This window comes from Theropithecus gelada, chromosome 20 (genome assembly GCF_003255815.1).
Source record: "Theropithecus gelada isolate Dixy chromosome 20, Tgel_1.0, whole genome shotgun sequence".
Taxonomy (NCBI): domain Eukaryota; kingdom Metazoa; phylum Chordata; class Mammalia; order Primates; family Cercopithecidae; genus Theropithecus; species Theropithecus gelada.
Window position 1 is genome coordinate 35,398,028 of NC_037688.1, and position 25,549 is coordinate 35,423,576.

Here is a 25,549-nt window from a genome sequence, read left to right on the forward strand (position 1 = left end):
CACAGTGCAGGTATCACAGTCATATTTCATTGATATCACAGTGCGTAAACTCTGAATATTGTAAATATCACAGCGGTATTTCATTAATGTCACAGTGTGTAAGCACTGTGTGTAAACAATGGATATTATGAAAATCACAGCGATATATCATTAATGTCACAGTGTGTAAGCACTGTGTGTAAACAATGGATATTATGAATATCACAGGGATATTTCATTAATGCTACAGTGTGTAAGCATTGTGTGTACACTGGATATTATGAAGATCATAGTGATATTTTATTAATATCACAGTGTGTAAGTACTGTGTGGAAACACTGGATATTATGAATATCACAGCGATATTTCATTAATATCACACTGGATATTACAAAAATCACAGCGATATTTAATTAACATCACAGTGCATAAACACTTTGTGTAAACATTGGATATTGTAAATATCACAGCGATATTTCATTTATATCACGATGTGTAAGCACCGGATATTATAAATATCACAGCGATGTTTGCTTAATATCACAGTATGTAAACACTGTATATTACAAATATCACAGTCATATTTTATAAATATCACAGTGTGTAAACACTGGATATTATAAATATCACATTGATATTTCGTTGATGTCATGGTGTATAAACACTTGATATTATAAATATCACAGAGATATTTCATTGATATCACAGTGTGTAAACACTGGATAGTATAAATATCACAGCGATATTTTATTAATATCACGGTGTGTAAACATTTTATATTACAAATATCACAGCCATATTTTATTAATATCACGGTGTGTAAACACTGGATATTATAAATATCACAGCGATATTTCATTGATGTCACGGTGTGTAAACACTGGATGTTGTAAATATCACAGCAATATTTCATTAATATCACAAACTGCCCCACTGACCCAGGGCCAGCCACAATGTGACTTTCATGGGCCCCAGCTACTTTGTTTTTGTTCTCCCCTTCTTCCATAAAATAATCTAAAAATGAATATTTTATGACTGCATTCATATAAAGATGACTGTAATCCAAGCTGGATTCATTATTATATATTGCTTTTATTACATTCCTTTTCTTCTTCTAATTTAAAAAGAAATTACAATTAAAACATTTACACAGGTCCCTAAAATTACTGTGTGCCTCCTGTGCCTCTAAGGGAGAAGTCAGCCCTACACTGACCCCTGGATTCTCAGCTCGCATCAGGCTCACACACACTTTTCTCCTCCAGCCCCTTTCTGCTGTCTTTGCACAAACTTTGCCCTCTTCCTTGAACACTCTCCCTCACCCTTTGCCTCATTTATCTCCACTATGCCGCACATAACATCAGAATCCCCTTACAGCACAGATCACTGGGCCTGACTCCTGGCTTCTGATTCAGCAGGTGTGGCGTGGGCCCCCAAAGTTCATTTTTTATTCCTTCCTTCCTTCCTTCCTTCCTTCCTTCCTTCCTTCCTTCCTTCCTTCCTTCCCTCCCTCCCTCCCTCCCTCCCTCCCTCCCTCCCTCCCTCCCTTCCTTCCTTCCTTCCTTCCTTCCTTCCTTCCTTCCTTCCTTCCTTCCTTCCTTTTTTCCTTCCTTCCTTCCTTCCTTTCTTCCTTCCCTCCCGAAACAGAGTTTTGCTTTTCTTGCCCAGGTTGGAGTGCAATGACCCGATCTCGGCCCACTGTAACCTCCGCCTCCCAGGTTCAAGCAATTGTCCTGCCTCAGCCTCTCTAGTAGCTGGGATTACAGGCGCCCGCCACCGGCAAATTTTTGTATTTTTAGTAGAGACGGGGTTTCACCATGTCAGCCAGGCTGGTCTCAAACTCCTGATCTCAGGTGATCCACCCGACTTGGCCTCCCAAAGTGCTGGGATTACAGGTGTGCGTCACCGCACCTGGGCCAGAGTCCACATTTTTAACAGGACCAAAGTGATCCGGATGCTGCTGGTCTGAGGACCACACTTTGAGAACTGCTGCTTTCAAAATGAACTGCACTTCTATTTCCTCTACCAACCCTTCTCTGCCTCCTAATTTGGTCACCTTTCTCCTTCGCACGCTCAAGAAGGACCAAAGGCCGCTGCTTTATCTGTGTGATTTTTTTTTTTTTTCATTAAAAACTTTTTGTCTTCTTCTTACTATTTTTGAGACAGGTTCTACCTCTGTCAGGCTGGAGTGCAGTGGCGCAATCACGGCTCACTGCAGCTTCGACCTCCTGGGCTCAAGCGATCCTCCCGCCTCAGCCTCTTGAGTAGCTGGGACCACAGGTGCGTGCCACCACGCCTGGCTAATTTTTTATTTTTATTTTGTAGAGATGGGGTTTCCCCATGTTGCCCAGGCTAGTCTGGAACTCCTGGATTCAAGTGATCCTCCCCTCTTGGCCTCCCAAAGTGTTGGGATTACAAGCATACGCCATTGCATCCAGCCTTGTGTGACTAATTTATATTTCTACCATTTGACTGTGAGCTCCACGTGTCTTTTCGCTAGCTGTGGGATCTGCAAGTGCTGACAGCAGTTCAAAAAAGTTGAATGAATCACCTTAACCTTCCAGCAACAGTGGATGCGAGTGTAAAATCCAATCACCTCACCAGCACGGTATTTCCTTCCTTCCTTCCTTCCTTCCTTCCTTCCTTCCTTCCTTCCTTCCTTCCTTCCCTTCTTTCCTTCTTTCCTTCTTTCCTTCTTTCTTTCTTTCTCTCTTTCTCTCTTTCTCTCTTTCTCTCTTTCTCTCTTTCTCTCTTTCTCTCCTTCTCTCTTTCTTTCTTTCTTTCCTTTTTTTAACTCTTTCAGCTCTAAATCCCGCAACCCCTGTGCCTCTTGCTTCCATAGAAGCCCAAGGAGCCAGGCAGAAACTGCTTTGCGCAACCGGGGAGACCCGGCCCTAAGCCCCGCCCCTCGCCTCTTCCCCGTCTCTAAGTCCCGCCTCTGGCCATAGGCCGCGCACTGATCCCAGCCTCCGACTCCAGAGCTAGCCCCGCCCCGTCCCCTGTCTCCGCCCCAGACCCCGCCCCGCCTCCTGTTCTAAGACCCGCCCCTCTCTCTGGCTTTAGGCCGCGCCCAGGCCCAGAGCTGCTCTGCGCAAGCGCGACCGGCAGAGCCGCTCCGAAGAGTCCGCCCGGAAACAAATATTCCCCAGGGCAATGTCACCACCTGGTCTTCCTCAGGAGCCAGTCAGGTGAAGCCTTTCCGGGTCCTGGCGCCCCGAGCTTGGCCAGGCCCGGCCTTGATAGCAGCGGAGCCACTGAGGCCTTTAGTCCGGGACCGATTTTGCAGCTCCCGCCAGTCCACCTGCGAGCCCCGGATGGGAGCATTCGCCTCCAGCAACCCGCAGGGTCCCCGAACCTTTGCACCTGCTCTGGCCAGTAACAGAGCCGGCTTTAGCCACTGTGGTTTACATACACGCTGCTCCCCTTCCCAGCCGGCTTGGCTCTTCTGCAATCCGCGTCTCCAGAGTTGGACCCCAGGATCCCCGAGGGTGGCACAGCCCCGCACCAGGCAGCCCCGGATTCAAGTCCCCCAGTGGCTACTTCCAGTTGTGACCTTGGGTCTGTCAGTTACGTAAGCTCTCTGAGCCTGGAGGTGACCCTGTGATCACTTGCCGGGCTGTTGTGAGGATAAAATGAGAAACGTGGAAAGTGAGACCATGCTCAGAACGGGGTGGCTGCTGCTGCTGTTGATATCTTGGTGATTATTCCAGCGGCCAGTCCCTAAAGTGGACAGATACGTTTTTGCAGCCTTTTACTTCAGCTGGTTTCTCTGGTCACTTCTGCGGTTTCTGGGTGCTTAAAAGCCACCATCCCACAGTTTCCTTTTCTGGAGGCGGGCCTGCGTGCATCAGATGTACTGTGCAATCCCCTGTGCCAGCATTCAGTGATTGTTTCCAGGCCATTTGGTCGTTGAAATCCACTGCTGTTACCCACCCACATCTAGTGAGCACTCTGCCATCTAGAAAGAGGCAAAAAATAGCAAATACCTCCTACAAACAACTGCTTATCTAATAATGGGGAGATTTATGACAGTGGTTACCATTCACTGAGCACCAGCTGTGTGCCAGCCACAGTATATGAACTGCATCATTTAATCTGCATAAATATCCTCAAGCCTGACACAAATGAAGATGAAACTCAGAGAAGTCAATCCTGTACACTTTTTTTTTTTTTTTTTTTTGAGACAGAGTCTCACTCTGCCACCCAGGCTTACAGTGCAGTAGGCAATCTCGGCTCACTGCAGCCTCTGCCTCCTGAATTCAAGCGATTTTCCTGCCTCAACCTCCTGAGTAGTTGGGATTACAGGCATGTGCCACGATGCCCAGCTAATTTTTGTAGTTTTAGTAGAGGTGGGGTTTTACCATGTTGGCCAGGCTGGTCTCGAACTCATGACTTCAAGTGATCCACCTGCCTCGGCCTCCCAAAGTGCTGGGATTACAGGCATGAACCACTGTACCAGGCCTCCCATACACATTTGAAGCCAATTCTGGGTATCTTAAACATCTGATTCTGCCCACTATGCAAAACTGCCATCCCACAGAAAAAGTAAAATCACCTGTTCCTTTTCTAGGGCTGCCATAACAGAGTACCACACACTGGGTGGTTTAAAACAATAGAAATGGTCTCTCATGGCTGGAAGTCCGAAATCAAGGTGTCAGCAGGGCCACACTCCCTTAGAAGGCTCTGGGGGCAACCTTTCCTTGCCTCTTCCAGTTTCTGGTGGTTTCTGGCATTCCTTGGCTCACAGCAGCATCACTTCAACCTCTGCCGCCATCTTCACATGGTCTTCTTTCCTGTGTGCATGTCTCCGTGTTTTTTCTTCTTCTTTAATTTAATTTAATTTTATTTTTTATTGAGTCGGGTCTCACTCTGTCACCCAGGCTGGAGTGCAGTGGTGCAATCATGGCTCACTGCAGCCTTGAACTCTGGGACTCAAGTGATCCTGCCACCTCCGCCTCCCAAGTAGCTGGGAATAGAGTTGCATGCCCTATGCCCAAGCTAATTTATGCTTTTTTTTTTTCTTTTGTAGAGACAGGGTCTTGCTGTGTTGACCAGGCTTGTTTCAAACTCCTGGGCCCAAACAATCCTCTCGCCTCAACCTCCCAGTTTTGGGATTACAGGCGTGAGCTAACGTACTCGGCTTGTTTCTGGTCTTATAACGACAACAGTCATTGGATTTAGAGCTCACTTTAATTACATCTAAAAAGATCCTATATCTGAATAAAGTCATACTCTGAACTTTGGGGTAGACATGAATTTCAGGGGTGAGGAGATACTGTTCAACCCACTATACAAACTAGCAGCAAAACACACCTGTCAAAAGGACCAAAACAAGTCCACATAGGAAGGCACCATTTGTGGTTATAAATCCAAATACTTGCATATTATTGGGAAATTGTTCTCAAAATGTGTTCCCCTGTCCACAACGTCAGTAACACTGTCATGTGGGAGTTTGATACAAATGCTAATTCTCAGGCCCTACATGAGAGTTACCGAGTCACAGTCTGGGACTGAACCTAGCAGTCTATGTGACAGCCAGCCCTCCAGGCGATTCTGTTGCTGCTAAAGTTTGGGAACCACTGTTATAAGGCAGTTGAAGACATAGGAGTTGGAGAACATAAGGGCCAGCTTAACAGAAGGTGGTCTTCTAACCTTAACAATGACGTTTTCATCAAACCTGTCTTCTCTGAATATAATTGTGGATTTCAAAATTCAACTATTGCATTACTGAAAAAACATTTTACCATACTTTATGTTTCAAAGAGAACCTGTGTACTAAACTGTGTGCTTAGGAGGTTTTTTTGTCACTTTCATCTTGTGAACACCATGCAATTTAGATACTATCATTTCTGTCGTGTTATTGAAAAATACACAGAGAGTCAGAAATGGCAAACTCCTAAATACACAACAAAGCAGAAACAGAGGCAGGACTATAAGCTTTTTACCGTAACTCTGCTTACTAAAATGTCTGTCTGGTTTGTTTTTGTTTTAGAAACAGTTTGCTAGATGATGCTAAGGCCCGCTTAAGAAAGTATGATATTGGAGGCAAATATTCTCACTTGCCATATAACAAATATTCCATCCTTTTGCCATTGGTGGTTAAAGAAGGAAAACTCCATTTGTTGTTCACTGTCCGGTCAGAGAAGGTAGGTGGACAAAAAATTTCCTGCCCTTAAACCTCAGGACATCAGAAAACCTCACGAGATTTTGTCACTTGCACACATTTCGATGCCAAAATTCTCAAAAGGGCTTTCAGAATTGTGATGCCAGAGGCATACAACCACAAATCATGGCATAACATGGTGTTTCTTGGAGAAGGTTTAACAAAGAAAATGAAGGAATTTAGCTAGCAAGCAGTTTAAAATGCTTTCAGACTAGGGTTACCTAACCTTGGTGCTATTGGCCTTTGGGGCTGAATAATTCTTTGGTGTGGAGACTGTCCTGTATTATGTGGTGTGTTTAGCATCATCCTTTGGCCTCTACCCACCAGATGCCAGTAGCACACAGAAACACAAGCTCATAAACACCTTTGTCTCTTTGTCCGGTATGCCAGTAGCATACACACCACAAATATCTTCAGAATTGCCTATTGTTCTGGCAGGATTGGCGGTGCCAAATTGCCCCCACCAAGGGCCACTGTTTTAAACTATCCCACCCCCAGTATAATGTGAAAATACTAGAGCACAGAAGTTAACAGCCTCGGCTCTAAAGCTAGCTATCCATGTTGAATCCAGGCTCTCTCCTTGCCAGCTGTGACTTTGGCCTAGTTACTTACCCTCTCTGTACTTAAGTCTTTTCACTTGTAAAATGAGGACAGAATATTAGTTACTGCTTCATACAGCTGCTATGAACATTCACAGGGTAACAAATGTAAAGCACCTATACAACCCTGGTACTTGCCAAGCAAGAATTCAGTAATTTTTGGCTATCATCGTTAGTGTCAAGTGGCAGACATGAGCTGAAGTTTTGAGATAAATGATGTCACTTTAAGGAAATATTGGGCTGGGAATGGAGTTTCTGGCTTACCCCTTGTATTGGTCCATTCTTGCATTGCTATAAAGAAATACCTGAGGCTGGGCGCAGTGGCTCATGCCTGTAATCCCAGCACTTTGAGAGGCTGAGGTGGGCGGATCATGAGTTTGAGATCAGCCCGACCAACATGGTGAAACCCCATCTCTACTAAAGATACAAAAGAATTAGCTGGACATGGTGAACACGCCTGTAATCCCAGCTACTCAGGAGGCTGAGGCAGGAGAAACACTTGAACCCAGGAGGCGGAGGTTGTAGTGAGCAGAGATTGTGCCACTGCACTCCAGCCTGGGTAACAGCGAGACTCCATCTCAGAAAAAAAAAAAAAAAAGAAATACCTGAAACTGGGTAATTTATAAAGAAAAGAGGTTTCATTGGCTCATGTTTCTGCAGGCTGTACAGGAAGCATGACACAGGCATCTGCTCAGTTTCTGGAAAGGCCTCAAGGAGTTTACCATCATGGCAGAGGGCAGAGGGGGAGCAGGAGCAAGAGAGAGAGCGGGGAAATGCCACACACTTTTAAATGGCCGTGGATCTCATGAGAACTCACTCACTATCATGAGGACAGTGCCAAGATGATGGTGCTAAACCATGCATGGGAAATCTGCCCCCATGATCCAGTCACCTCCCACCAGGCCCCAGCTCCAACAATGGGGACTCCAATTCAACATGAGATTTGGGCAAGAACAAATATCAAAATTCTATCACCCCCGCACCCATGAGCGCAATCACTTTCCCTTGCTGTGGGGAACTTTCAAGGAAAAGCTGGTGAAGCAGTCATTTTAAGGTTATCCACGTACAAAAAGAAAATAAGCCATGTTAATAGGCTTTTTAAGCAGAATAATGAAAAGTATTTTTTTTTTTTTTTAAATGCCAAGGAATCAGCCGGAGTTTTGTGGATGTAGAAGTAGACTTGTGCGGAGTGCGTTCGATCTGAGCCAGGCAGAAATGCCGTGAACTCAGGACATGATAGAAATCCAGGTTCCAAGGGGAGATACTTAAATGGAAAAGAGGGGATCAGAGTCTGTTCCCAGCTCTGCCAGTAAGCACAGGAGAAGCACTTACATATATTTAAAAATTATCAGATATGGCCGTGTGCGGTGGCTCATGCCTGTAATCCCAGCACTTTGGGAGGCTGAGGTGGGTGGATCACCTGAGGTCAGGAGTTCGAGACCAGTCTGGCCAATATGGCGAAACCCCGTCTCTACTAAAAATACAAAAAATTAGCCAGCCGTGGTGGTGGGCGCCTGTAATCCCAGCTACTGGGGAGACTGAGGCAGGGAGAATTGCTTGAACCTGGGAGGTGGAGGTTGCATTAAGCCGAGATCGTGCCACTGCACTCCAGCCTGGGCAACAGAGCAAGACTGCATCTCGATAATGAATAAATAAATAAATAAATAAAATAGAATGATCAGACAAACAATAATATAAGAAATCTAGACAATACTACAAACTCAACCAAGAGGGTCTCTAGTTTCTTTTGTTTCACCCAGAGCCACTTTTGCCCGTCTATTATTAAGGTCACTTTAAAAAAACTATTTAAATTTAATTCAATCTGATTGTAAACACTATCTGGCTGTGGGGGTGAGAAATTCCCTCTGGCGCTCTGCCCCTCACACAAGCAGGGGACTGGTAGGAGATTTCCCCCCAATGGATGGGGAGGGCAGGGCAAGAAGTGGGTTAACCCTTCTCAAATGTGCGCTCTCCCACTAGCTCTGGAACCTTGAACAAGTTTCTTTTTCTTTCTTTTTTTTTTTTTTTGAGAAGGAGTCTTGCTCTGTCACCCAGGCTGGAGTGCAGTGGCGCCATCTCAGCTCACTGCAACCTCTGCCTTCTGGGTTCAAGCAATTCTTCCGCCTCAGCCTCCCAATTAGGTGGGATTACTGGTGTGCACCACCACGCCTGGCTAATTTTTGTATTTTTGGTAGAGACGGAGTTTCACCATGTTGGTTGACCAGGCTGATCTTGAACTCCCGACCTGAGGTGAGCTGCCCGCCTTGGCCTCCCAAAGTGCTAGGATGACAAGCATGAGCCACCACGCCTGGCCTGCAAAAGTTCTTAAATCTCTTAATCGCCTCAGTTTTCTCATCCCTAAAAATGGGCCTGAGAACAGCACCTCATGTGCAGGGTTGTTATAGCCTGAAAAAGATCTGTAAAACGCCCGGCACGGCTGCTGGCATGCCATAGTGCTGCATGCTGTTGGCTGCTACCTATGTTTTCGTTTTCTCCTTGTCCGGGCCCACCTTGGATAAGGAACTCCTCTCAGAACCCTAGATCCCTGGTGCGCGGCAAAGAGCTGGCAAACCCCTTTCTCCATTGCACACCTGGGCAGAGCCCTTCAAGCCTTCAAAGTCACCCACTTTATAGCTTTCAGGAATTAGCTGCCCTGCACTATCGGTCCTCCTCTTCCCCACACCCTTGGCCTCTCATCCGTCCTCTGTCCCCTTTTCTACCCTCCTCCAGCCTCCTCCCTGCACCCCATTCTCTGGGACTGGAAGTAGGCAAGAGAAAATTCAAGAAACAAAGCAAAGATTGAAGTCTTAGGAAATTAGGCTGCAGCTTTATTTGGCCTCTGAGTAGCACTTCAGAAGGTTTTATTGAATAAAAATATGTATACTATTTATCAAAGAAATGACTGACAGCTTTTGTACTTAGAGCCCTTTGCAGTGCTAATAGTTTTTGATTAGTCAGTTTTAGAAATGTGCCTATTTTCTTCAAAACAGTGTAATATTTTCTTTTTTAAAAACAAAACTAAATAGACAGATAAACTTGTAGAGATTTATCCTGTACAACATGATGTTTTGAAGTATATATTCACTGTGGAATGACTAAATCTGGCTAATTAGTGTACTACCTCACATAGTAACATATTACCACACATATTGCTCACATAGTCACATATCACCACACACAATACCTCACATAGTAACATATTACTATACATATTACCTCACATAGTAACATATCACCATATACATCATATAGTAACATGTCATCACACATATTTTCTTCAAAATAGCATTTAAAAAAATAAAAGTAGGCTGGGCATGGTGGCTCACACCTGTAATCCCAGCAGTTTGGGAGGCCAAGGTGTGACGATCCCCTGAGGTCAGGAGTTTCAGACCAGCCTGGCCAACATGGTGAAACCCCATCTCTACTAAAAATGTAAAATTAGCTGGGTGTGGTGGTGCATGCCTGTAGTCCCAGCTACTCGGGAGGCTGAGGCAGGAGAATTGCTTGAACCTAGGAGGCAGAGGTTGCAGTGAACCGAGGCTATGCCACTGCACTCCAGCCTGGGTGACAGAGCGAGACTCTATCTCAATAAATAAACAAATAAATAAAATTTAAATCAATAGATAAAATTGTATAGATTTATCCTGTACGACATGATGTTTTGAAGTATCTATTCACTGTGGAATGACTAAATCTAGCTAATCAATGTACTAACTCACATAGTAACATATTACTATACATATTACGTCACATAGTAACATATCACCAGACATATTACCTCACATAGTAACATATCACCACATACATTACCTCTCATAGTACATATTAACACACATACTACCTCATGTGGTAACATCTCACCACATACATTACCTCTCATAGTAACATATTAACACACACAGTACCTCATATGGTAACATATCATCACACGTAACAATCTCACATAGTCATCATCTTTGTGGTAAGAACACTTTATATCCACTCAGCAATTTTCAAGAATACAGTATGTTAACTATAGTCACCATAGTATAAAATACCTCTCTTGAATTTATTCCTCCTGACTGGCTGAAACTGTTTATCTTTTGGCCATTTCCCCAACCTCCCCCAAAACCACCTCAGCATGTGGTAACCACCATTTTACTCTACTTCTATGAGACCGACTTTTTAATATTCCACATATGAATGAGATTATGTGGCATTTGTCTTTCTGTGATTGGCTTATTTTACCTAACGTAATTTCCTCCAGCTTCATCCATGTTGTCACAAATGACAGGATTTCCTTCTTTTTTATGACTGAATAATATTCCTCTCTGGATGTACATTTTCTTCATTCACTAGCTGATGGACACTCAGGTTGATTCCATATCTTGGCCGTTGTGAACAATGCTGCAGTGAGCATGGGTGTGCAAATACCTCTTCAATGTACTGATTTGATTTCCTTTGGATATATAACCAGTAGTGGGATTGCTGGATCATATGGCAATTCTGTTTTTAACTTTTTGAGAAGCCTCCATACTGTTTTCCACAATGATTGTACTAATTTACATTCCCACCAACAGTGTGTGATCGTTTGCTTTTTTCCATATCCTCAACAACGCTTACCTTTTGCTTTTTAGATAATGGCCATTCTAAAAGGTGTGAGGTAATGTCTGTCCGTGGTTTTAGAGTTTTCCTGGTGATTAGTGATGTTAAGCATTTTTTAAATATACCTTTTGAGAAATGTCTATTTAGGTCCTTTGTCCACTTTTTAATTGGGTGTTTTTTATTATTGATATTGAGTTGAGTTCCTTATATATTTTGGATCCTAGCCCCTTTTATGGTTTGCAAATATTTTCTCCCATTCCATAGATTGTCTTTTCAGTCTGTTGAGTGTTTCCTTAGCTGTGCAAAAGCTTTTTAGTTGATGTAAGCCCATGTTTTTATTTTTCCTTTCATTGCCTGTGCTTTTGGGGTCATATTTTAAAAATCATTGCCTAGACCAAGGATAACATTTTCTTGAGAGTAGTGTTCTCACTAAGCCAGAATGGTCTTTTCTAATTCCTATTACCTATTAATTGGAATAGGTGTACAAGGCAACTTGAGTAGAATTGGTATGCTATGAGATAGTTTTGAAACCTTTCAAAATACAGTCATGTGCTGCAAAACAGCGTTTTTCCATCAATGATGGACCATATATACAGTGGTGGTCCTGTAAGATTATAATGGAGCTGAAAATTCCTATCACCAAGTGACATCACAGCAGTCATAATGTCATAGCACAATACATTCCTCACATGTTTGTGGTGATGCTGGTGTAAACAAACCTACTGTGTTGCCAGTGGTCTAAAAGTATAGCATATACAATTATGCACAATATATAATACTTGATAATGACAAAAATGACACTTCTGGTTTATGAAATTTACTACACTATTCTTTGAAATCATTATTTTAGAGTGCTCTTCTTCTACTTGTTTTTTTTAAATAACTATAAAGCAGCTTCAGTAAGGTCCTTCAGGAGGTATTCCAAAAAACACAGGCATTGTCATTGTAGCAGATGAGAGCTCCATGTATGTTATTGTTGCCCCTGAAGACCTTCCAGTGGCACAAGAAGTAGAGGCAGAATACAGTGACATTGATGATTCTGTGTGTTGTATCTTAGTTTTTAGCAAGAAAGTTTAAAAAGAAAAACAAAAATCCTTAAAAATAGAAAAAAGCTTCTAGAGTAAGGTATAAGGAAAATATTTTGTACAGCTGTATAATGTGTTTGTGTTTTAAGCTAAGTGTTCTTACAAGAGTCAAAAAAATAAAAATTAAAAAGTTTAGAAAGTAAGAAGTAATAGTAATCTACGGTTAATTTATTATTCAAAAAAGAAAACGGCCAGGGGTGGTGGCTCACACCTGTAATCCCAGCATTTTGGGAGGCTAAGGTGGAGAGAATCACCTGAGGTCAGTAGTTCGAGAGCAGCCTGGCCAACATGGCAAAACCCCGTCTCTACTAAAAATACAAAAATTAGCCGAACATAGTGGCAGCTGCCTGTAATTCCACCTACTTGGGAGGCTGAGGCTGCAGTGAGCTGAGATCACATCACTGCACTCCAGCCTGGCCAACAGAGTGAGACTCCATCTCAAAAAAAAAAAAAGGAAAAGAAAAGAAAAATATTTTTATAAACATACTATAGCCTAAGTGTCTAGTGTTTATGAAGTCTAGAGCAGTGTTTAATGTCCTAGGCCTTCACATTCACTCACCACCCACTCACTCACTGACTCACACAGAGCAGCTTTCAGTCCTGCAAGCTCCATTTATGGTAAATGCCCTATACTGGTGAACCATTTTTGATCTTTTATACCATATTTTTACTGTACCTTTTCTGTGTTTATATACACAAATACTTACCACTATGTTACTATTACCTGCAATATCCAGGACAGTAAAATGGTATACAAGTTGTAGCCCAGAAGCAGTAGCTACACCATATAGCCTCGGTTTGCAGTAGTCTATACGATCCAGGTTTGTGCAGGTGCGCCCTGTGTTGTTTGTGCAATGATGAAATCGCCTAATGCATTTTTCAGAATGTGTCCCTGACTGTACATTTAAAACAGGCATCATATCAGGTCTGTATTTCTGTCAAGCCTGATGACTGCTTGGAGGTGCCTCTGTCCCTGGCTGCCTTGGAGTTGAACATTCTAACAATAAAGCACTTTTTCAGAGTTGCTCTAACATTAGGTGTATTTCTTATGCATTTGGTGAGACATATTTGCAGTGGGTGGTGAGCGTTCGTTCAAGACAGTAGAAATATGTCCATCAACCTTCTTTTCACCTGTTCTCACGACTGTAATTGAGGTGAAGATGTCTTAAGTATTCAGCTATGGCAGCAATTTCTGCAGTGTTACTGATTTATCAGCACAGAAGGACTTAAAAAAACATTTTTGAGCCTTGCCCAAATGAGGCTATGGACTATAAAATGTCAAAAATGTATCATGGCATTGTCTTAGTCCTCTCAAGCTGCTAGAACAAAACACCTTAGACTGGGTGGCTTATAAACAACAGATATTAATTCTCAGAGTTCTGGAAGCTGCGAAGTCCAAGATTAAGTTACCAGAAGATTTGGTGTCTGGTGAGGGCCCTGTTCCAGTTCATAGATAGTCATCTTTTCGGTGCCCTTACAGAGAAAGGGGCAAAGGGTCTGTTTCGGGCCTCTTTTATAAGGGCATTAATCTCACTGATGAGGGCTCTGCCCTCATGATCTAATCACCTCCCAAGAGCCCCACCTCCTAATACCATCACCTTAGGGGTGAGGATTTCAACATATGGATTCATGGGAGAATAAACAACCAGGCCATTGCAGGCATCTAGTTTCTCCTTACATAGATATATTGGCCTAGGTGCTAACAACGGCAACATGATCTCTTGACTGAGCTTCTCAATGTCCAGGACTGACCTTACGAGTTCTCATTATTAAATATTTAATGTGGCCAGGCACCAATCCCGTGCATCCACTCCACCCTCATGGAACAATCTTCACAGCTCTGTGAGGAGCAGACTGTCATTACCCCATTGAACACAGTTGGAAAGAGGCAGACCCAGGACTCTTGCTGAGCCTGAGGGCTCCTGGACAATTCAGGAGAGAAAGGATAGTGGGTACTAGGCACGAGTGGGCATAAAAGAAATTGAGGTCACTTTGCTGAGATATTTGGCCCTGCAGAAGAGAGAATAGTGGAGCGTTTGTGCCTCTCCACTTCTGCCCAAGATATGAGAGAAATAATTTTAAAGACACAGATAAGAAAGGGAGTAATTTTAGGATGCTATAAATAGAGACACAGTCAGTTCTCCTAAAGGCAGGAAGGAATGGAATCAAGGAAGAAGGCAATGCAGGGAAAGAGGAGACCTCTATTCCTTTACCAACACACGCAAAGATAAACATAGATGCCAATACAATGCTAATAGCTCCAGGGCCCATATTTTCTGTGTCTTACTAAACTTTTGATAAATGCATGTTGTACTGATTAAAACCACAAGCTCGTAAATTAAACACTGGTTTATATTCCAGCTCACTGAGTGAACTTGATCAGGTTATTTAGCCTCTGTGAGCCTAAGTTCCCTGTATGAAAGTAGAAATAATAGTAGTATAAGAGTAGCTTATGGCCGGGCGCAGTGGCTCAGGCCTGTAATCCCAGCACTTTGGGAGGCCGAGGAGGGCAGATCACGAGGTCAGGAGATCGAGACCAGCCTGGCTAACATGGTGAAACCCCAGCTCTACTAAAACCACAAAAAATTAGCCAGGCGTGGTGGTGGGCGCCTGTAGTCCCAGCTACTCGGGAGGCTGAAGCAGGAGAATGGCGTGAACCTGGGAGGCGGAGCTTGCAGTGAGCCGAGTTCGCACCACTGCACTCCAGCCTGGGTGACAGAGCAAGACTCCGTATCAAAAAAAAAGAGGGGGAGAAAGAAAAGAGTAGCTTACCTGCCCATCAGTGCATGAGAGGATAAACAAACTGTGATATATACATACAACAGACTACTATTCAGCCGTAAAAAAGGAAGTACCAATACACAATAGAACATGAAGAACCTCAAAAACATATGTGAAGGGAAAAATGCCAGACACAAAAGTTGAGACTAGGTAAATCCACAGAGACAGGAAGCAGGGACAGAGGGAGAGGGGAATGAGAATCAACTGTTGTATGGGGTTTCCTTCTCGAATGATGAAAATATTCTGGAACGAGATAGTGGGGATGATTGTACAACACAGTAAATGTATTAAATGTCTCTTATTTTCTTCACTATAAAATGGTTACTTTTATGTGAATTTCACCTCATTCAAAAATTAGTAGCTTATAGAACGGTTCTGAGGACCCAGTGGGTAAAAAATCTCTGTGAAACAGCATGCCCAGAATATGATAAGCACCCAATAAAGGACTCCACAAAATTATCTGTTGATAATATTGCCCCTTATATTATTCTTTCAGCTTTTTTCCCCTAGCAATGGCAGTCTGTTTGTGTGTGTGTGATTTGATCATGCTGGCAGATTTCTTTATTGTACTGTCATCACAATAGTGAGTGAGTTCTCACGAGATATGGTTGTTTAAAGTGTGTGGCACCTCCGCTCCCGCTCTCTTCCTCCCGCTCCAGCCATGTGAAATGCTTGCTCCTCCTTTGCCTTCCATCATGATTGTAAGTTTCCCGAGGTCTCCCCAGAAGCCGAGCAGATGCCAGCATCATGCTCCCTGCACAGCCTGCGGGACTGTGAGCCAACGAAACCTCTTTTCTTTATAAATTACTCAGTCTCTGCTATTTATTTATAGCAGTGCAAGAACAGACTAATATAGTGTGTGGTATGTTTTGCGGAGAAATAGAATAAAAGTTAGCAGTGAGAAAAATTTTCAAGGTTCATTTCTTTAAAAGGATTCAAGAAAACACATTTTTGGGCCATGAGGGTTTTGATACCACCACCTAGGTAGGAATGGTCTCTGGTACAAAATCGAAGTTCAGTAAGTATTTGTTGAATGAATAAATAGTTCCAAAATTAGAATCCCACATTGTAGTGCTGTTCTTTCTATATCCAGCTAAGAAGGGCCCCTGGAGAAGTTTGCTTCCCTGGAGGTAAGCGTGATCCTACAGACATGGATGATGCAGCCACGGCTCTCCGGGAAGCCCAGGAGGAAGTGGGGCTGCGTCCTCATCAAGTGGAAGTTGTCTGCTGCCTGGTGCCATGTCTTATTGATGTAAGGGTTTCCTCAGACACTCGAGCGCCGTCCCCACCCCCAGGTGGATCTACTGTTCTCAGGATTCCACATTTTCCAAACATAACCCCAAAGAGTACTGTACATAAAGTCAAGAAACCAGGTTCTCCAATGGACATTGCCCCTCGTGAGCCAAGTGGCTGTGGGCAACCCCTTTTGCCTCTCTGGACCCCATCCAGAAATAAAAGGGTTGAACTCCCATCAGTGGATTTCAAACTGGGTGCCATAGAACCCTAGAGAGATGCTTCAGAATTATTAACATTCAGTTCACATTTATTTTTCTCCAGTATACATTGATTTTGAGAGTTCAGTTGAAAAAATAACACACACTCCAATGTGCTGGATACCAAATTTTAGCCCCTTGGAGACCACCAATGCATTACTTCTGCCATAAAGATACTCATTTTTCTACATACTATAGAATAAAGCCTCTCTGTAACACATTAATTGAATGAACCATGAAATCACTAGTCAAGCTATTTAAAAACTATTACTATTCATAACTGCATTTGTGTTGGATCAGGATTTCCTTGATAGTATAATATACATCAAAACATATTTAAAATATTTTTTAAAATGAATTTTGGAGCTGATATAACCAGATCTTATTTTCTTTTTATTTTATTTTTTATAGAGATGGGGATCTCACTTTGTTGATGAGGCTGGTCTCGAGCTCCTGTCCTCAAGCGATCCTCCCACCTCAGCCCCCCAAAGTGCTGGGATTACAGGTGTGAACCACTGTACTCAGCTTCAGATCTTACTTTCTATTGGTTCACCACAACAACCTCATTGTTGTACTAATTGACTTTAGAAGGGGTAAATATTGTATTAATAAGTATGATCTTGGATAACAGCATGATTTTACCATATAAATGTTTTAATAAAACCTTTAGTTTTAACTTTAGAATAGCAGTAGACTGATGGAAAAGTCGTGAAGATAGTACAGAAAGTTCTTATATGCCATAGACCTAGTTTCCCCTATCATTGACATCTTACATCACTGCATACATTTGTCACAACAAAGAAACCAATGTCAGCATGTTACTATTAACTGAACTCCATGCTCTGTTTGCTTTTTACTAGTTTTTCTACTAGTGTCCTCCTTTCTGTCCTGGATCTCATCTAAGATACCATATTGTATTTTGTGGTCATGTCTCCTTAGTTCTCTGGTCTGTGATAGTTTCTCAGACTTTCTTATTCTCATGACCCTGACAGTTTTGAGATGTAGTGGCCAGGTGTTTTGTAGAATGTTCCCCAATTTTGGTTTGTCTGGTATTTTTCTCATCGTTAAGCTGGGGTCATAATTTGGGAACACCAGAGAGGTGAAATGCTCTCATCACACGATATCAGGGGTAGGTATAAACTCTTAATGTTTTATATATTGGGCTTTCGGGTAAGTTTTTATTTCAAAAGAACAGTCCCACTGTTGCCTAACAGTTAGAAAACCAGTGGGTTAGAACATCCTTTATGTGCCATTTGACTAAAGTCTTGGTGGTACAGTGTTTTGAAGATCAGTGATGCTGAGATAATGTCTGTCTTAATTGGGTCCTTTTTAAAAATAGAAAGGTCAGCACCCAAGGGTGGTTTTGTTTGCAAGAAGCTAGTGGCCACTAAATAAATGTTTTCTAAGTGTGTGTGTATGAAACCGGGATAGAGACATGGAATTACACGAGAAATGTGTCAATTACTTTTCCATTTTGTTTTCTAATGGGAACTCTTTTCAGTTGATTTCTGCAAATCCACCAACATTTGGAGGATTTACTTTAGAAATCAATTAACAAATTTAGCTATACTGATTAAAAGTTTCCAAAATGAGACTAACTCCATTCCCAAAGTCCCCAGGTGCTACTGAGTTCCGCATGTGGGTGGATAGAATTCAACAGCGTTAACAGGAAAATGTGTTTATGGGAGATTCCTGGGGGCCAGATACTCCTGGAACAGGAGATTTCTAAAATGGCATGATTGAGAGATTAAACAAAGGCTTTAAAGAAAGGTCTGCTGTGTTTGGAAGCACAAGGGAGGGTTACTTTGTTTTTTGACCCCTGCTAATTTTTAAAATGTATCACAAAATTGTCATTTGTTAAAAATTATAAGCATCATCTAATCTATGTGGCTCTTAACCTGGAGTGATTTTTCCACCCTGGGGAATTTGGTAATGTCTGGAGATCATAGCTGGGAGGGTGCTGTTGGCTTTTCCCAAGTAATCTCGAGTCCAGTGATCTCGGCTCACAGCAACCTCCACCTCCCTAGTTCAAGCAGTTCTCCTGCCTCAGCCTCCAGAGTAGCTACCTATGTATGTACCTGCTACATAAGCCTTCCAGGCAGGCTGTGACACCACAACCCCCACCCCAGTTTTCCCTTTTGACAAACGTTTTTGCACTTCTTTTTGCAAAGGTCTCTGAAATATACCCAGGAGTATGAGCAACATGTCTGTGGTTGAATCCAGTTTCTGCCAAGTATTTACAGGATGTGCCCTTGGGCAAGTTTCTTCACGTCTCTAATTGCAGTTGTTAAGGCTTCTTCAAGAGCAGATTGTTGTAAGGAATCAGAGGGTGTTGGAAACTAGACTAGGTGCCCATAAGTTGCGGTCACTAATGGTAGCAGCAACCACGAATATTTACTGAGTATGCATTGTTGGGGCTCTGTCCAGGCCCCTTCGTATTCCTCTTACAACTGCAAGGCTTCTGATAACTCACCGTTACCAGATAGGGGTCCCAATCCAGACCCTAAAGAGAGGGTTCTTGGATCTCACAGGGTGAGTCCATAAAGTGAAAGCAAATTTATTAGAGAAGTAAAGAAACAAAAGAATGGCTATTCTATAACAGAGCAATAGCACGTGCTGCTGGTTGGCCATTATTATGGTTATTTCTTGATCATATGCTAAATAAGGGGTGGGTTATTCATGAGTTTTCCAGGAAAGGGGTGGGCAATTCCCAGAGCTGAGGGTTCCTCACCTTTTTAGACCATATAGGGTAACTTCCTGACATTGCCATGGCATTTGTAATCTGTCATGGCGCTGGTGGGAGTGTCTTTTAACATTCTAATGTATTCTGATTAGCATATGAGCAGTGAGGATGACCAGAGGTTACATTCGTTGCCATCTTGGTTTTGGTGGGTTTCGACGGCCTTCTTTACTGCAAGGTCTTTATGACCTGTATCTCAGTCTCGTCTGGTGACTAAGCGTGCCCTAACCTCCTGCGAATGCAGCCCAGTAGGTCCAAGCCTTATCTTACCCAGCTCCTATTCAAGACGGAGTTGCTCTGGTTCCAACGTCTCTGACAACACTTGGCGGCTTTCTTCTGAATGCTGGCACCCTTGATACTGGAGCCACCTTGCCATGTGTCCTGCACAGAGAGCTGGGAGTGCCTGTGAAGTCACTTCTGGCCAGGCAGTCCTTAACCAGTGACTGACTGGGGCTAGGGAGCATGAAACCCCAGCTCCCTTGTCTCCATGTGGGATGAACTGCATATTAATTTACTCTCTAGAACACCCGATGGTGCCCTTGCCAGCCTTCTACCCTTATGAGTCTTGCTCCCCTCCTCCCCTTACCTGTCTCCCCTGGGAGCACTTTCTTAAAACATCACTTGCATCTGAGTCCTTATCTCAGAGTCCACCTGAAAAACTCCATATTCAGAGACTAAGCCTTTCCCCCACTGCCAGATGTGGTGTTAGGTGCTGATAGAATGTTGCCTCTGCCCTTGGGTAACTTAATGACCCCAGATTTCCTGCCCAAGGACATATGAAGTCTATGTTCCTCTTGTCTCCTCCTGGTCCAGATGTTGACTTTCACCATCATTTTGGTTAATGGTCTGAGTTGTCTCTGTTTCTAAATTTGCTTTCCTGTCTTTAGCTGTCCCTCTGAGAACGTGCTGCAGGCTGGATAGGTCCCAGCCTCACCGTGTGTCTACCTCTCTGGCTTTTCCCACCCACTTTCTCTTGGGATGCTCCGGGAATTCCAATTCTTCTCACTTTCTAATACAAAGTCGGGCAGCTCTTACCAGATCCCACATCCTCACTCAGCCCCAGGCCTCCCTCTCAGGGTTTCCAGTATAACAAAACAGTCTTTCATTTGATAGCACTCGTGTTCATTTGCTTTTTTTGTTTTTATTTATTTATTTATTTTTATTTTTGAGACTGGGCCTCGTTCTGTCACCCAGGTTGGAGTGCAGTGGCATGATCTCGGCTCACTGCAACCTCCGCCTCCTGAGTTCAAGCAATTCTCCTGCCTTAGCCTCCCGAGTAGCCTCTCCGAGTAGTACATGCACGCGCCACCACACCTGGCTAATTTGTGTGTTTTTAGTAGAGATGGAGTTTCATCATGTTGGCCAGCTGGTCTCAAACTCCTGACCTCAGGTGATCCGCCCACCTCGACCTCCCAAAGTGCTGGGATTATAGGCATGAGCCACCGCACCTGGCCACTCATGTTCATTTGCAAGCAGTTGTGGTTTTAAATAGAAATCCCTCTCGCATGTAATATAAACGTGTGTTATATAAAATCGTTCACATAGTTATATATAAGACACATAATTATATGTGTGTGTGTATGTACATATAAATTTTTTCATAAATGGGAATATGTCATAACTAGTATTATATCACTTTTTCTGTTCATAAGTATAGCACATTTTTTTCTTTACTGAGAAGGAAAGGTGTCTATCCCATTCTTTTTAGAGGCTACATAGTATCCTATTTTATGGATATAAACCTAATTTATATAACTTAAATGCCTATAAATTAAAGAGTGATAACTTTAGAATTTTGGGCTGTTGTTGAAAGTAATGCTTCAGGTTTATATTTGTATCTTTTCTTACCGGTAGGAATTTATCATACAGATACACAAATGCAGTTCCCAGGTCAAAGGGAACACATTTTTATGATACTGCCAAATTGCCATTCCAAAAGATTGTACTACGTTATGTTCATACAAGAAATCATTTTCAGAGTCATCTCATAGATGCCACTTCAGGTAGGGCAGGATGACTCCCATTTTAGGGGGAACATAAATTTACTTCCAGAGTAAGCTTTCTTCCCCTTCTCCCAGGTTTGGTGTATTTTCTTAGCTCACCTAGTGAGTTAGCTTACCTAGTGAGTGGCATGATTTTAGTATTTGAAACAGTATCACTTTACTTCTTAATTTCTCTATTTTGTTTTCTGCTTTTAGACAGATGCATTGATAACTCCATTTGTGGGTTTAATAGACCACAACTTCCAGGCCCAGCCGAATCCTGCTGAAGTTAAGGATGTATTCCTGGTGCCTCTGGCCTATTTCCTGCATCCACAGGTCCATGACCAGCATTACGTCACACGTCTCGGTCACCGTTTTATTAATCATATCTTTGAGTACACAAATCCTGAAGATGGTGTCACTTACCAGATCAAGGGAATAACAGCAAACCTTGCAGTGTTGGTGGCCTTTATCATTTTGGGGAAAAAACCCAACTTTGAGGTTCAATTTAATCTTAATGATGTATTATCATCCTCTGAAGAGTTATTCCTGAAGGTTCATAAAAAAGCTACAAGCAAGTTATGATTTACGAGACCAAGAGACAAAGAACTATCCACGAGGATTCTGTGTGTGCTTATCCATAGAACAACAATAATGCCAGCTGTTGGAATTTGATAGGTGTGAATATTTTTTCTGCAGTATGTAGTTAGAATCTTTGCCTCTTTTCCAGTTGACTTCTATTGTCTGAAAAAGTAAAAGCTATTCAGAAATGAAAAATATGTTTATAGTGTTGCACATTTTTACCCAAAATATGTTAATAATATATTTCTTACACATATAAGAAAGAATATGTGGCACATAGTAGGCCCTTAATAAAGATTTGTTGAATATATGACCATGTAGCATTTACCTTATTTGTAGGAGGCAAATATATATATATATATTTTTTTCTTTTCTTTTTTTTTTTTTGAGACAGAGTCTCTCTCTGTCACCCAGGCTGGAGTGCAGTGGCACGATTTTGGCTCGGCTCACTGCAACCTCCCACTCCTGGGTTCAAGTGATTCTTCTGACTCAGCGTCCCAAGTAGCTGGGATCACTAGCTGCCACTATGCCTGGCTAATTTTTATATTTTTAGTAGAGAAAGGGTTTCGCCCTGTTGGCCAGGCTGTTCTCGAACTCCTGACCTCAGGTGCTCCACCCACCTCGGCCTCCCAAAGTGCTGGGATTATAGGTGTGAGCCACTGCATCCGGATGGCAAAATATGTGTGTGTGTGTGTGTGTGTGTATATATATATATTATTATTTTTTTATCTGTTATTACATGTAACAGAAACTTCTGGCCATCCATCAAAACCTATCTTCCCTGTCCCCTATGGTGGTAGAGTTTAAGCTGGGTCCACAGCACTCCAGGTAGAAACAGCATTACTCCAGATGCCTTGCCATTCAAGTGAACTCTGGGACTTAGTTTAGGCCAATGAGTTATGGGTGTAAGTTGACTTTCCAGGTCATCTCCAACTTAAGAGATAAGCCAGTCTCCCTAGAGTCCCTCTAGTTCTTTTATCCATGAGCTGCAACGTGGACTTGTCTGCAACCCAGCCTTGACCATACAAATGAGGACATTTCCAGGGGGAATGGCAGAACCAAAAGATGTCAGAGCTTGAATCAATGAACGACTCTGGAACAAAGTAACCTTCTAACCTGGGCTCTTCCCTTGGTACTGTTACATCAGAAAAGAATAAAATTCTGTGTCATCTCTCTGCCACTATAATTTGGAGTCACTTTTCTATAGCAGAGCTAGCCAGTACGCTCCAACACCTGAAAATAGCTAGAATATTCATCTGAACATTGTAAGCAGTGTTGTAAGCAGTTAGAAACGGGGATGATCTGACACTTTTATTTTTAAATTTTTTTGTGATGGATTCTTGCTTCTTCACCCAGGCTGGAGTGCAGTGGCATGATCTTGGCTCACCGCAAACTCCGCCTGCAGGATTCAAGCGATTCTCCTGCCTCAGCCTCCCAAGTATCTGGGATTACAAGCGCCCACCACCACGCCCAGCTAATTTTGTTTTATTTTTAGTAAAGATGGGGTTTCACTGTGTTGGTCAGGCTGGTCTCGAACTCTTGACCTCAGGTAATCTACCTGTTTGGGCCTCCCAAAGTGCTGGGATTACAGGCATGAGCCACCGAGCCCAACTGATCTAATACCTTACATGTAGGTTCTGGGAAACACATAGGATGCCCTCCCTGGGTGGGAGGTGGGGTTTGGCAATCACCATCCAGGGCAGCTGAAATTGAGGAATATGAGAGGCTTCTATGCCTACCAATTGGGAGAGATAATGATGTATGTTTAGAGATCATGAGGGCAGAAAAACAGTGATTTAGAGCATCAGCCCCAAATCAGAAGACAAAAAGACAGACATTCTGTAATGCACCTTGAGGTCTTCTACTTCTTATGTGGGCATCTCCATATATCATGCTTCAGAGTTAGCCTGGATTGTTTTGTTTAATTATATGAATCATCCTTGAGGCCAGAGAGGCAAGTGAGTCAAGCAACATAACCACAATTCTGTGACGGCAATTTCACATCTTATTGCTATTAGCTTTCTAGAGAACCAAACCATTTTTAATAAGACTTTGTTATAGTTGAAAATGTGATACCCACACCAAACCTATCAATCAGCCATGCAGCTATCCATTGCTGCTGAGTTCTTCTTTTCTGAGTTGGCAAAGCCAAATACCTGATTGGCTGCTTTATACCCACATATGTTTAAGCGTCAGAAATCTGGCTCCAACCATGAAAGCAGATGTTGGGTACGCTTCCCCATTAACATTCTGTAACCAGCCCTGCGTGAACAGGCCTGAACTATTTCCGAACCATTACAGAAGCATTTGCAAATGTGTATTTACAATCTGACAGCAATGTAATTGCCGGGTAGATGGTTGACCTCTCTGACAGTGCAGAAAGCCTCCCTTCCAAACTGTCTGTTTATGTGAACTCTCCCAGACCTGCCCAGTCCAGCTGAAGTCAATCTGAGCACACTTAGGGCCACACAATTTATGGGGCAGGATGCTTAGCAAAGGAGATATTGCCGCTTCCTTCTTAGTGGTGTAATTTATAGTATCCACGTTCAGAGTCCTAGTTAAATATATCTGGCTCGAATAAAATAAGTTATTGACAAGGTACAGATCTCAGGGAATCTCTGAAGCCACTGAATAAATCAACTTCAAGAAGGACAGGGGTGCGCAGTGGCTCATGCCTGTAATCCCACCATTCGGGGAGGCTTAGGCGGGTGGATCACTTGAGGTCAGGAGCTCAAGACCAGCATGGCCAGAATGGTGAAATCCATCTCTACCAAAAACACAAAATTAGCCAGGTGTGGTGGTGCATGCCTGTAATCCCAGCGATTTGGGAGGCTGAGGCAGAATTGCTTGAACCTGGGAGGCAGAGGTTGCAGTGAGCCGAGATTGTGGCACTGTACTCCAGTCTAGGTGACAGAGTGAGACTGTGTCAAAAAAAAAAAAAAAAAAAAAAGGCAGTAAGGAACAAACACAGCTAACTACCTCAAAGCCAGAAGGATGTGAACCTTCTCTTTTATATCCTGTCATTATTGCAACAAGAAACATCTTGAATTGATTGACACAGACAGAAAAACAAGAGACACTCAGTGCCTCAGTCCCTAATTCTATCTGGCCTAACATGGGTCACCTGGAAGGTTTCCAGGAACTCGAAAATATGTTCAAAGGCAAGGGTAAGTGGGGGCTAGATGGACATCCCAAAACATCTAATCTCTCCAGTCCCTAGATTTTATAAATTCTCTACATTCTGCCATCCAGACAGCTCAACTCTGTCTTCTTTGCAACCCTGCAATCTTGGTAAAGAAGTGGTTAAGATGGCTGGGTGCTCACACCTAATCCCAGCACTTTGGGAGGCCAAAGCTGGTGGATCACAAGGTCAAGAGATCAAGACCATCCTGGCCTACATGGTGAAACCCCATCTCTACTAAAAATACAAAATCTAGCCGGGGGTGGTGGCACACGCCTGTAGTCCCAGCTACTTGGGAGGCTGAGGCAGGATAATCACTTGAACTCGGGAGGCAGAGGTTGCAGTGAGCCAAGATCACGCCACTGCACCCCAGCCTGGTGATA

General features: G+C 43.0%; 1 protein-coding gene across 4 annotated transcripts; it reads left to right on the plus strand.

Moving 5' to 3' along the window:
- Positions 1–3,044: 3,044 nt before the first annotated feature.
- NUDT7 (nudix hydrolase 7) lies at positions 3,045–22,295 on the plus strand. 4 transcript variants are annotated; one of them, XM_025370791.1, is made up of 5 exons: positions 3,045–3,164; positions 5,969–6,122; positions 16,282–16,440; positions 17,093–17,186; positions 21,620–22,295. In XM_025370791.1, exons 1-5 carry the CDS (start codon positions 3,130–3,132, stop codon positions 21,688–21,690), a joined length of 513 nt encoding a protein of 170 aa, XP_025226576.1. In that variant the 5' UTR covers positions 3,045–3,129; the 3' UTR covers positions 21,691–22,295. The 4 variants fall into 4 exon arrangements, with proteins under 4 accessions (XP_025226576.1, XP_025226574.1, XP_025226573.1 ...); XM_025370789.1 differs by lacking the exons at positions 16,282–16,440; positions 17,093–17,186 and adding an exon at positions 15,848–15,961; XM_025370788.1 differs by lacking the exon at positions 17,093–17,186.
- The last annotated feature ends 3,254 nt before the right edge of the window (positions 22,296–25,549 follow it).